Below are 12,811 nucleotides of genomic sequence, written 5' to 3' on the forward strand. Positions count from 1 at the left end.
GCAGTGCCCACTGATCCCAGGCCAAACCTGCCAAATTGGATTTCAGGGCAGGGTCAGTCTCTCATATTTAACCCCTTAGGAGGTAATGGTTTAGAGAGGCAGTTCAGATCCTCCTAGCATGGCCAACAATGATGAATTGATGCCAAAGAGACCTTAAGTCTTGAGTGAGTTCTTCTGGCTCTATTCTGGGGCCACGGTGTACAGGTGTACACTGCGTACAGACGAAGCTAGGAGTGGCATCCCTAGGGTTCTGTAATGCATAACACGTTCAACTGCCCGTGGCAGTCCTGACACATATGACTCTTACCCTTTTGAGATACGTAGCCAGCTTCTGAAAAGCAATCACCTTCAGCCGTGGAAACCCAACAGATGCCTGCTAGAGAAGCTGGCAGGCAGTGTTTTGAAAGCAGGTGAGTGGAGCTGCTTCCCAGACATCGGTGCAGGGCCTGGCACAGGGCAGGGTCACACCTACCCTTGTGGGATGAGTAAGATAATTCAAGATTGGCAGGACATGGGAGACATGCCCTCCACTGTGCTGTAGGCCAGGTCAGACTCACCAGCCCAGGCTATAGGACAGGCCTGTTAAACAGTTCCCAGGCAGTGAATTGGAGTGAACAGCCCACACTACCCCATTAAACCACGTGTGTACTGCCACCCAAGGGTGCTCTGAGCTTCCCCAAGGAGTCATTTGTTCACAGCCCTCGCAGGCAGAGTACTCTAACCCTGTGCTTAAATACACACATCACCTTGATCCTTACGGTCCCACGAGGCAAGAACTACTGTGTTGATATTCTGAGATGAAAACAGAGAATGCCTGTGATCAGACTGAAGCTACAAAACCGGAAGCGAAGACCCATAAATCAAGCCTGGAACAGCTCGTATCAGGGCCTTTTGGAATCAACTGTACATGATCCTAAAAGAAGCAAAGCAGCCCTTGGTATTTTCTAAACAGTATGCGTCAGTTGATGAGACCTGTGCCCTGTGCACCCACGGATGAGACTTTAAATACTAGTTCAGAATGAAAAGTATTTCCATGACCTTTAAGAGGGGGTGTGGGGCGGGGCATAGTGGATCATACCTCTAATATGAGCACTTGTGGGGGAGGGGGGCTAAGGCAGGAGGACTGTCACGAGTTCCAGGCTAGCCTGTGCACCAAAGTGAGACTTCACTTCAGAACAAGGGCAATAAATAAAAAGGTGGGGTGCGGGAGAGCTGCAGGAGTGGGGATACACTTGTGCCGGGGTGATGTCGGAAACATGGAATACTTTTTCATATTTAAGATCCGCATCTACTTTTGAATCCTGGCTGGACCATTTCTCATCAGGGGGGCTCAAGGATCCCTGGACACGGTCTCCAGTTCTGTACCCCTTCCAAACCTCAGTGTGGGCCATTCAGGTGGTTTTCTTCTTAGGGACATCTCCCTATTAGACAGACAGGCTACATGCACTATGCAGATAGGCCTTCATGATGACCCTTTCATCACAAGGTGACATCGTGGGGGCTCATGCCTGCTTGATCTCTACATATCAGGCGCACCCATAGACTTCAACAAAGGCTCTGGCCCAGATAGCTCCCTAACCCTACTCTTCAGGTTAGCTGAATGTGTGTGTCAAAAGCACTGCTCTGCTGCTGTTCCCGTGAGACACCATCTTTTCTCTGGAGTCTGTGAGGGATCGACTCTACCTGCTCCTTCCTGGGCTCAGCTATGTTCCTCCTGTGTCCCACCGACCACAAACTTGGACCTGTTTCTACCCCAGCCAGATCTGGCATGGATAGCCACTCTCAGACGTGACACCAAAGACCCTGGGACTCACAGCATCTGAGCATCACCACTGGACTTCTGTTGTCCTCTACGCACCCGACACGCAAAGGCCTCACTCACAAATCCCTTTCTGGGTCACAGTGAGAAGGACTCTGTAATCAAGGTATCTCTTTCCCAACCTAACTCAGCAACAGTGCCCAAATCGAGCCAGCCCATCTTTTCGTCTTGCATTCCAACTTTCCCAACTACATGGGGCTTGGCCAGCCACGCCCATGCGTGGGACTGAAGAGGCCACCCTTCTTCTCCCCAGGGATACCTAGAAGCTGTGTCCCCAAAGCCATCTAGTGGCTAAGGAGCTTGAGGACACCAGAGAACAGACCTACAGGCTTGACTGCTAGCTGGCCAGAGGACCCATTTTTCCTCTGCAAACAACCATATCAGTTCCAAGTGTCTATCATCCTCGAGGCTGTACTGATGAAGGAGTTCAGTGCAGAGGCTGGGTGACAGTTCCTGACATCAGGTGACTCCGGAGCAAAACTTGGCAAAGTCTCCTAACCCTGTGTCTACACCTGAGGTGGCACTAGGGTCTTGAGGCCCGGCCCTGATGCTATACTACTACATGGTAAGCTGCCCATAAGCAGAGCAGGGAACCAATCAGGAATCAAGCATCATGTGCATCCACACATTCGGCCTCCCTCCTCGTACACAACCATCGCTGCTCTCGGCCCTCTACCCGGCCTTGCATACATGCTAAGTCAGACCTTGGGACTTGCCCAGAAATGAGTGTAAAGTGCAGAGAGGGTGGTCACAGCAGCCAACCAGAGCTGTCTCCAGCCTGGGAGGGTTCTGCTCAACTTTCAGATAACCTTCCTGGATCACTTATGACACCGACTGCAACCTAAGTTCCCAACCCTGGAATTAACTGCTCAGGCACTGCGGCCCTGGAGGCCGGCCTGACAGTCCATGGGCAGATGGGGGTGGGTGGGCAGGAGGATACGATGCTGAGTGTCCCCACAAGCCCTGGTATAGCACCTGCTAGAGCAGAGACTCATGGGTACTAGCCAGGTGGAGGATTGTGGGCGCTTCAGTATCCTGTCCCAGTGAACCCCATCTCCTGGTCCCATGGATCTCAGAAGGTCTTTACTCCTAACTGTCAGGTTGGATCCAGAATTCCAAGACTATTTATATAGGACCCGGACCTACTGGTGTTGGCAGATGTCAGTAGGATAGACATCACTGGGTATATACTACCAAGAAATGGGCTTCATGGTCACTTCATGGGGGTCGATAAAGTGAATGTGAAGTGGACTGGCCTTGGGTCTAAAGTAGTCCTCCTACACCTCCCACCTGACACTTGTGTGACCTCCTCCGAGAAGCCTGCCTTGTGTGCTCCACTGTTACCATCAGCGCCATCACAGCTGTCTATAGATAACTATTAGGCGATCTTTTAAGCATCTAAGGGTCCTGTGGAGGATGATGGGGTGTGGAGTCAGGATGGCAATGCAAAATTAGGCCACAGGCCAAAAAGAAAGAAGAAAAAAACCCACAAACAGACAGATAAAAAATGTATGGCTGAGTGTTCTCAGCTTCTCTTGGCAGCTCCTCTTGGCTTGGGTGAGGCTTTGGTAGAAATTCTGGCGAAGCTGACATCTCATTCTAGACAGATTCTATTTTTTCACTTCTAGAAAAAAACGAAGTTGAGAAGCTTCGTGGAGGCAAGCTAAAGAGAGGCCCAGGGTCCAGGTATCCTCTAAACCCTAGAGGCTCAGACAGGGCTCAGGCTGACAGTGAGTGGCCCACAATTTTTGTGGCCAGGGCTCCCCCATTACTCGCTCTATTCAGCTTCTCAAAGCACCCTGACTCTCAAAGCAGCCTCGGCTCTGCAGAGTGAAGTGTGCACTCCTGAGGAGACTGGGAGGCTCTGTGGTGGCCCAAGCACGCCCCAGGCATTTATAGAGCCACAGGCCAGAGGAGCATCCCTCAAGACTCCCTGACAGCTGGAGAGAAAGGAATGTGCCCCCCCCCCTTTTGCAGAGGCTTCAGCTCTGCCCTGAACAGCATCTCCCTGATCCCCTAAAACCCAACAGGCTACATTAGAGGAAGCCTGGCCTTTTTAGTCACCCTTCCCCCAACCTCCCTCCCCACTTCTCTCTCAAGCACTTCACTGTCTTGTCACTTTCAAGGGCCTGAATGCCATGGCCACAGGGGTCAAAGGCTCATCATCGGCTGCTTATTTTGTGGGACTTCCAGATTTGGAGAACTCTGTCCATGACAGCACTGGGCATCCGTCAATGGGTTCTAGGTCTGGGTAGGCCTAGATTTGTGCTATTTCTACTCCATTGCCGACCCTTGCTCCCCCACCCCTGAGTGAAGATAATTTCCCTATGTCCCCAGGGACTGAAGGCTGGTTCCTGAATGCTAGGCTCACTGAGGCTCCTGAGTATGTGAGGAGACTCTCCTTGGGCCTTGCCTCTCTAGGGAAGCCCTTTGTAGGAAGTGTCCACAAGGGTTGTGGCCTCGACAGGCAGGTATTCATCCAGCCCAGAGAGCAGGCAGGTGCCCCGGCATGACCATATACAGGCCCAAGTCCATTGCCAGAGACACAGGAATCTCTCGAGCCTGGATGGGAACAGCAGGTGGCAGGCCCACTTAGTCCTGAACCATGTTTTTGCTGATGGCCAAGCCTTGGGGGTACTGCATAAAGTGCAGACTGAACTGTCGGAAGATACCCAGCCTCATGTTTTGTGGTTGCATAGTCTTACAAGGTCATTGGACTCTATTCCCTCCTTTGCCCAAGGGAGAGCTTCCTGTCCCGTTCCCAGCAGTCACGTTTGCAAGGACTGAACAAGAACACGGGGGCGAGAGTGGGCAGTAGTGGCAAGAAGCCATGACTGCTAAGCCCCACAGTTGCTTTATGTTGGGCCCAAACTCAGAAAACTCCATCCCCACAGTGGTCAGGACTGGAGCCATGTATGGGGGGGTGGGGGGGGGTCACTTCCGGGAGGAACATTTCCAGGTACACAGAGATGTTTCTGGGCAGAAAAGGGAAAAGGAATTCGGCTACAGGCAATCTCAGGGTAAATATTCCAAGCAGAGAACTGGGAGCCTAAGACAAGAAGTCGGAAAGCAGAACCCAATCACAAACACAGCCTTCGTCCCCACTCAGGGCAACCGGCCCCACCTGATCTCCCTCTCCACCCGGCAGGTGATGTGTGCACCAGATGGAACGCCCTGCGAACTTGCTGAGGAGTGGAGAAAGGCTGGGCCACTCAGTCAGCAGAGAGATGAGCCCCAGGAATTTCCAAGGGCTGGGGATCCACCCCCATGCCGCCCAAGCCTAGAATTCCAAAGATCAGGGCACCCATGACCAGGCGCAGCGAGGGGGACGCTCATTCCCCACGGCCTCGGCTGCATTCCATTCCCGAGCCGCCCACTGCCTGCAGGTTACCTGTGGTCACTCGTCACCCCTGGAGTCATCTCATGGCCAGCTGGGCCCCCAAATCACTAAGAAAAGACTGACATACAAGTGGCCTTTGTTTCTTTCTCCTTCTGTGGAAGTGGCTGGGAAAGATGAGGCCTCCTGGCTCTATCACAAGCAGGACTTTCTGATGTAACAGACGGGAAGCCAAAAAGCAGACGCACCCAGGACTGTTCTGTCTGGGGTGCAGCCATGACCCACTCACTGGGACTCATCTCTGCCCAGTTTCCCAGTTTAGACCACTCCAGGAACGATTTAGCTGAGAAGAGATGTGGAAAGAGGGAGGGCCAGTTCCTGAGTGAGCCCTGCAGGCTCACATCTCAGTATATTGATGGCCCAGTGCTCTCTTCTGGGGAAAGGTGAGCATGGGAGTGGGGGGCAGTATCTATCTCTATAAACACAGGCCAGCCAGGGCCAGTAACTCAAGTGTTCAGAAGTAACAGAGAGCAAGCAAACTGGAAGGTTCTATGGTTATAATCACAGCGGCCCAGGCTGTGTCACGCCATAACAATAGGTCACTCACAGGGCAAGCACTAGGGGGCTTCTGCTGGCCAATGCCAGGGTCCTCATCTCTCATCCACACTCGAAGCAGGACAATCTCTTACCACTCCCGCACCGGACCCCTGACATAGACACAACACCTCCCCTCATCCATAGCTGAAGGTGAGACTTAGGACGGCTGGCGGCCGGGCTGCATGCCCTCTCCTTGGAATCTCAGAGAGGGCTGCTGAACCATTAATTGTAATTAACTAATTATCCTTGCTGCCAAACAGCGGAGGAGGAGGCCGGGGGTGGTGAGCCCCCAAATGACTCAGCCATGTTTACAACATGCAAACCCATTTAAGAGCTTGTAAAGTTGCTATAAATGGCTCTTTGGCAACAGGAGAATAACGATTCCCTTTCTCTAGCTGCCAGTTTAGCAACTGTCGGGTTGAAGAAACAGCCTGGATGGAGGTTTTGGAGATCCAACAGCGCCACCTGGAGGCCAAATTCATGGTTCGGCTCCAATCCAGATCTCAAAGGCCTGAGACTAGACTAAAAGGAAAAACTGATGTGTGTGTGTGTGTGTGGGGGGGGGGGGGGGGGGGAGGGGAGGGAGGGATTGTCATCCAGTTTCTCAAATGCTTCAAAATGTTCAGAGTGTAAATCTAAGTCAGAAGTGGCAGATAAGACCGTTTTCCATCACCATGAATAAAAGTTACTTAAAGCGCTGGAGAGATGGCTCAGCGGTTAAGAGGACTGACTACTCTCAGAGGTCCTGAGTTCAATTCCCAGAAACCACATGGTGGCTCACAACGATCTGTAACGGGATCTGATGCCCTCTTCTAGTGTGTCTGAAGAGAGCTACAGTGATTTATTTATCATATAAATTAAATAAATCAGTACTACTGCTACTAACAATAATAATAAGTTACTTAAAGACCATTCTGGGGAATGGTGAGATGGCTCAGTGGTTAAGAACACTAACTGCTCTTCCGAAGGTCCTGAGTTCAAATCCCAGCAACCACATGGTGGCTCACAACCATCTGTAATGTGATCTGACTCCCTCTTCTGGAGTGTCCGAAGACAGCTACAGTGTACTTACATATAATAAATAAATAAATCTTAAAAAAAAAAGACCATTCTGATGAGCTACTGTGACAAAGGTCACAAAGTGGAATGACCCGCTGGGTGCAGTCGTGACCCACCGGGCATTGGTGACATCATACCAGGACTCAACTCTGCCCAGCTTCCCAGCTTAGTCCACTCCAGGAGCAATTTAGCTGAGAACAGCAGATATGGAAATGGCCTCTGAGAGCGTTCAGGGCAAGCAGGTCCTACTAAAGGCCCACAGACAGCAACAGGGACCACAGTCCACTCTACAGAGACCGTGTGGCTTCCCAGCTTCCCTCCCATCTCCCCTGTGGGTGTTCACCAGCCCCTGTTCCGGTGTCTGGCGAATCCTCTCCACTTCCTTTTCACCAAGCCCACACGAAACCAACACAGAAGGTTGCTCTGTCCCTGCCTCCCTTGTGCTTCTGGGACACCGACTGTCCCGGGGGGTTCTTACCCACTGACACCTGGGGAGGGGTGACAAGTGGCTGGAGATTGCACACTAAGCCAAGGTAGTTAGTTGCATGGCTGGGACTAGATCTGGGGTCTTCTGAAGTCCAGTTCGCTTATCTTCTCATGGCGCCAGCCATGGGAAGAGCAGACAGACCAGTTCCCACTGACCAAGGCTTACAGCCTGGCTGGGGCACAGCCTTCTAAATCCAGCTATGAGAGGCAGGATCTATTTCACCCACCTACTTGGTAAGTGGGAAAACTGAGGCTGACAGGGTTTACAGGAGAGTCAGTGGTACGGCCGGGGTGGATCCCCAGGGAAGTCTTTCACACTAGGCTCCCCAGACTTGATTGAGTAGGAGCTGCTGGCTAGGACCTGGCGGCCAGGTAGAACTGGCCTCTGATGGGAGTGAGGAGGGTGCAGATGACCTTGGCCAATGCCCTGGGCATCTCAAGGGTCACTCACCCACAGTCATGCCGTCCTCATAGCGCTTGATGATATCAAAGGAGTCTCGAAGGTTCCCTTCTGTGATGTCGAAGATGATGTCGGCCTGGTTGGCGGGGTACAGCGGTGTGACAGCCCTCAGAAAGATGATCTCTGCAGCAAGGATGATGGCATGAGAACACTGTAGCACTGGCGCAGCCCTCCACTCCACTCCACTCCACTCCACTCCACCCCCTCCTCCCCAGAGACTTGCCCCCCCCCTTCCCTCGACACCAAACACAACGAGGATTCAATCCTAAGGCAACATGGCTGAAATCACCAACCCCCTCCTCCGTGTGGAAGGGTAGAGTCCTAGCCCTCACATCATAGCCAATCTGTTTCATCAGTGGGGAAACTGAGGCAGTTTGACAATCCTTATCTGCCCTGAAGTCATGGGGCCAACTGGCAGCGTGGGCTCAGCTGGGTTGTGGTGGCTGTGGTTCCAGATCGCCTCATGGTGAAGCCACCTTAGTCTTGGAACCACCATTCAGATCCCAACCTGGCTCAGGGTAAACTAGGAAATGTCCTTTTTTCTGGGCCTCGGTTTCTTCATCTATAAAGTAAGGGAGGAAGCTGGCTGATGTCCCCAGTACCCCAGTGTCCTGAGCCCAAGACATCAACAGGTGTCTTGGCTGCCCCCCCATTCAGGTAACAAACTCCTATGTCAGCAAAGTGGAACACCAGAAAAATGGCTGCTGGGGGAGGGATGGCACAGCAGTTAAGAGCATTGACTGATCTTCCAAAGGTCATGAGTTCAATCCCCAGCCACTACATGGTGGCTTTTGGCAACCATCTGAATGGGATTGGCTGTCCTCTTCTGATGTGTCTGAAGACAGCTACCGTGTACTCATATAAACATAAGATAAATAAATCTAAAAACAACAAAAAATGGCTGCTGGGAATGTGGGGAAGACTTGTGTGCAGGTCTGTAAAACCCCCCTCTACACAGGGCAAATATGAGTGACTTCTCTGGAAACATGAGCCAGTGGGAATGGAGTAGGGGCTGGGGACTTCCCTAAGGACAGTGCTGGCCTGTCACACGTTTTCCCCACTGTCTGGTGATCCTGCATGACACTTTCACAGTGTCAGGCCAGGGGTCATCTTGGATAACTCAGCGACACATTTTCCTGGAGAGGAAGAGCCTTTCTTGGCATGTTCTTAGTATGTAAGCTGGCACACAAGCTCACTGCATGTCTGCTGATAGTCAGGGAAGGAGACTCCAGAGAAGAGAGAAGGTGACTGGGGACCATAGAAGCCCACAGCTACACACCCCAGGGTGTGCCATGAGTATGTGCTTCACCTAGGAGCTTGTAACTCCAGGCTGCCTCAGAAATGGGCTGTGATGGCACCAGCCATGTCCTTTGGGACATGGACACAGGAAGGACACAGAACTGTCATGTTATCTTATGGCCTCTGCTTCCAGTCTGGCTACTCCATCCATCTGTCCCAGTCTCCGAGATGTCTTGGCACCCCAGACTTATCTATTAGAACCTCTCAACAGCTCTCTTGGGGTGAAGCCTCAGCTCCAGGTTTAGGTGCCGGCTCATCCTTCCAGTCCTGTCAGTCTGTCTTGGTTCTCAATGCCCGCACCACCCAGCTCACCTCCAGACCTTGCCAACTGTGATCTACTGGCAAGTCTCTTCTCTCCCTCTCCCTCTTTGGCCAATAACCTCCTACCCACTTCCCTCAGGAAGTATTCTTCAACTCCCCAGCGTTCAGCATGGAATCAACACTGAATGCTATTGTCAGAATGCATGTCAGCCATCAGAGGGGCTGCCCAACAGGGCAAGGCTGAGCAGCCCAGGATCCCAGATGGGAAAGATGTGTATCCTACCCTGACCACATCCTACGAGGAAGGGTTCCTGCAAGACAGGCTTTCTGTTCAAACAGAAGGAGGCTCAGAAGCAAGTCCCAGGACCTTCAACTTGATCCACTCACCCTCAGGACGGGTGAACTCTCGGAAGGTGGGCAGCGAGATGACGGTGTTGGAGATGGTATGTACAGGGTCCCGCACGCAGGCCTCATCGGTGGGACGGCAAGACTTGATGCAGCGGACGGTGTCTGTTTTCTCTTGGCGGAAGCTGCAGAGAAACACAGACCAGGAAGTTTGGTGGCAAAGCCAGGGCAGCAGCACCCAGGGAACACTTGAAGTAGCACGTGGTCCGGGGGCACTTCTATCAGCACCTAACAGCGGCCTCTGTGGCCAGACTAAACTGTATGGATCTGTGCATGACCCTTCATATAAAATGGGGACACCATTTAGCCTAGCTGCCAATGTGCACAGTTTGGAATTTGCCAACGCACTAAGCGAGCATCAGTCTGCCCCTGAAGAACATGTTCACTTCTTAGTTGCTCAGCAACAATGTTGAGTAGCTAGGGGTACCAGGTGCCATGGATACCAGTGAATAAGGGTGTCAAGTCTTTCATCCTGGAAGCCAACAACTGGGTAGCTCAGGGTTGGAGATAGATATATATATACACATATACAAGCTGCTGACCTCAGGGTCCATCACAGAGAAGCTGAATCCATACCAAGTGACAGGAAGGAAAAAGGTTATGCTTACTGTAAGTCCATGCCGGTGTTCCCGGCACCGTGCTACACTGCTCTTACAGACTTTACCATGAAATACAAAACAAGGTTGGAGAGACGGCTCATCAGTTAAGAGCACTGTTTGCTCTTTCGGACAATCCACAAGGCAGCTGGTTCACAGCCATCTGTAATGCAAGAGCCAGGGGATCGAACACTCTCTGGCCTCTGTGGGCACTGTACACACATGGTGTCTGTACATACATACACACATGCAAAACACCTATAGACATAAAATTAAATTAAAACTAAAAAACCAGGAAGAAGAGGAGAAGGAAGAGGAGGAGGAGGGCAGTGTCTGGGAAACAACACCCAAAGTTGTCATCTGGTCTCCATAGGTCACATATACATACATACACACACACCACACACACACACACACACACACACACACGAAATAAATGAAATAAAAACATATGAACAGGCAGGTGGTGGTGGCACAAGTGTTTAACCCCAGCACTCAGGAGGCAGAGGAAGGTGAATCTCTGTGTTCGAGGCCAGTCTTGTTTGCATAGTGAGTTCCAGGACAGCCAAGACTACACAGAGAAACCCTGTCTCTAATAACCAACCAACCAATCAGCTAACTAACTAACCAACCAACCAAACAAACAAACAAACAAGAAATAAAAACAAACCCCACAAAACAAAACAAAACCCCAGATATGAATGGAATGCAAATAGTTCGAAGAGTTATTGTATGGAAAACATTTTTATAATCATCAGTCCCATCAGGGAGTTGAGTCAGAAAGGTTACAAGTTCAAGACCAGCCTGCTCTCTACAGTGAAACCCTGTCTCAAAAATAAACATTCTTCACACAAGGAAAGAAACCTCAGCCAACTGCCTGAAGCTGCCTCATGTGCACTAGATCAATACCAACACTCCTGTATCCTACAGTTAGCCCCTGCTCGGTTTCTTCACAGCTCCTTCCCACATGAGTGAGTGATGGTTGTCTGTCAGTCCCCTCTGACTGACAGTTTCCCCTCCATCCTTTCATTCTCCACGTGATCTGGTAAGGAACCTACTGCGTTTCAGCCTCGGAGTCCCACAGTCAGGAGCTGGCTGCCTGCATCCTTGCGATGTGGTCCAGCACATCCCTCTGTCCTCTGAATGTCCTTTATGTTGGGTGCTGGATTAGACACAGGCCCAGTCTGGTTGGAAGGATGACAGAGGTGGAGTCTCTCCCATCAGATCATTCTGGTCTTTCTGTGATACCTACAGCAGTTGGTGCTCAGGGTCTACACCCATTCTCCTAGTTAGTTTCTGTCATCTTGACACTAGCTAGAGTCATCTGGGAAGAAGGAATCTCAATAGAGAAAATGGCGCTACCGGATTGGCCTGTAGGCAAGTCTATGAGGCGTTTTCTTGATACATGATTGACAAGTGGGAGGGCTCAGCCCACTATGGGTTGTAGCACCCCTAGGTAAGTGGTCCTGGGTGACATAATGTTTTGTGGGTTTTGTTTGTTTGTTTGAGACAAGTTTCCTCTACATAGCCCTGGTTGTCCCAGAACTCAGTATGCAGACTAGGTCAGCCTTGAACTCACAGAGAGCCACCTGCCTCTGCCTCTGCCTCTTGAGGGCTGGGATTAAAAGTGTGCACCACCAGGCACGGCTGGTCTTGGGTAATATAAGAAAGCAAGCTGAGAAAGCCATGGAGATAGAGATAGGTAGGTGGGTGGGTGGATGGGTGGATGGATGGATAGATAGATAGATAGATAGATAGATAGATAGATAGATAGATAGACAGATAGACAGATAATTGCCAATAAGCAGCACTCCTCCATGGCCTCTGCTTCAGTTCCTGCCTTGGGTTCCTGCCCTGGCTTCTCTTCATGGTAGACTATAACCTGTTAAGGTTAAATAAACCCTCTTCTTCGCAGATTTCTTTTGCTCGTGGTGTTTATCACAGCGACAGAAACCCAAGCCACCCACTGACTGTACCTTGGGGCTTGAAAAACCCTGCTGGCCTGACACTTTCCTCTCATTCACTGGCTGGCCTTCTGTGCCTGGAAGCGATCTCATAGATGCTACTGCTGTGTGGTCACCCAGAAGCATATAGTTCAATATTTGCTAGGTCCAATTCTACTCTGCTACTGGCCAGTGTTATGTTGGCCATGATATGAATATGACGTGATAAACATGAATATGAACACTGGATCTGAAAGGCTCCCCCTCAGGCTCTCAAGTCGGAACACTTGGTCCCTAGCTGGTGGCACTGTTTTCAGAGGTTAAGAATCCTTTGGGAGATGGAGGTCCAGTGAGAGGAAGTGGGTTATAGGTAGAAGCTTGAGATTTATAGGCTGGCCCACTTCCTGTCCTGTTTTCTAAACTCCCAGGAAACGCACCTGTTGCTTCACTTTCCTACCACAACCAGGAGCTGCACCTGCCCCCAGCACAACTCGCATGGACTGTACCCTCAAACGTGAGACAAACACCCTCTCTTCCACTAAGTTGCTT

At 51.1% G+C, this 12,811-nt stretch overlaps 1 protein-coding gene across 2 annotated transcripts in view; it reads right to left on the reverse strand.

Annotated features, from left to right (window-relative positions):
* Fbln1 (fibulin 1) overlaps nucleotides 1-12,811 on the reverse strand; it is a 79,759-nt gene that overhangs the window by 12,739 nt on the left and 54,209 nt on the right. For both annotated transcript variants that reach the window (XM_021183251.3, XM_085831564.1), the window contains exons 15-16: nucleotides 9,706-9,848; nucleotides 7,750-7,881 (exon numbers count right to left, since the gene is read on the reverse strand). In XM_021183251.3, coding sequence (XP_021038910.1) covers nucleotides 7,750-7,881; nucleotides 9,706-9,848 — 275 coding nt within the window. The remainder of the gene's footprint in view (nucleotides 1-7,749; nucleotides 7,882-9,705; nucleotides 9,849-12,811) is intronic.

The sequence above is a fragment of the Mus caroli genome, unplaced genomic scaffold, assembly GCF_978045245.1.
Source record: "Mus caroli unplaced genomic scaffold, Mus_caroli_1 scaffold_16, whole genome shotgun sequence".
Lineage (NCBI taxonomy): Eukaryota > Metazoa > Chordata > Mammalia > Rodentia > Muridae > Mus > Mus caroli.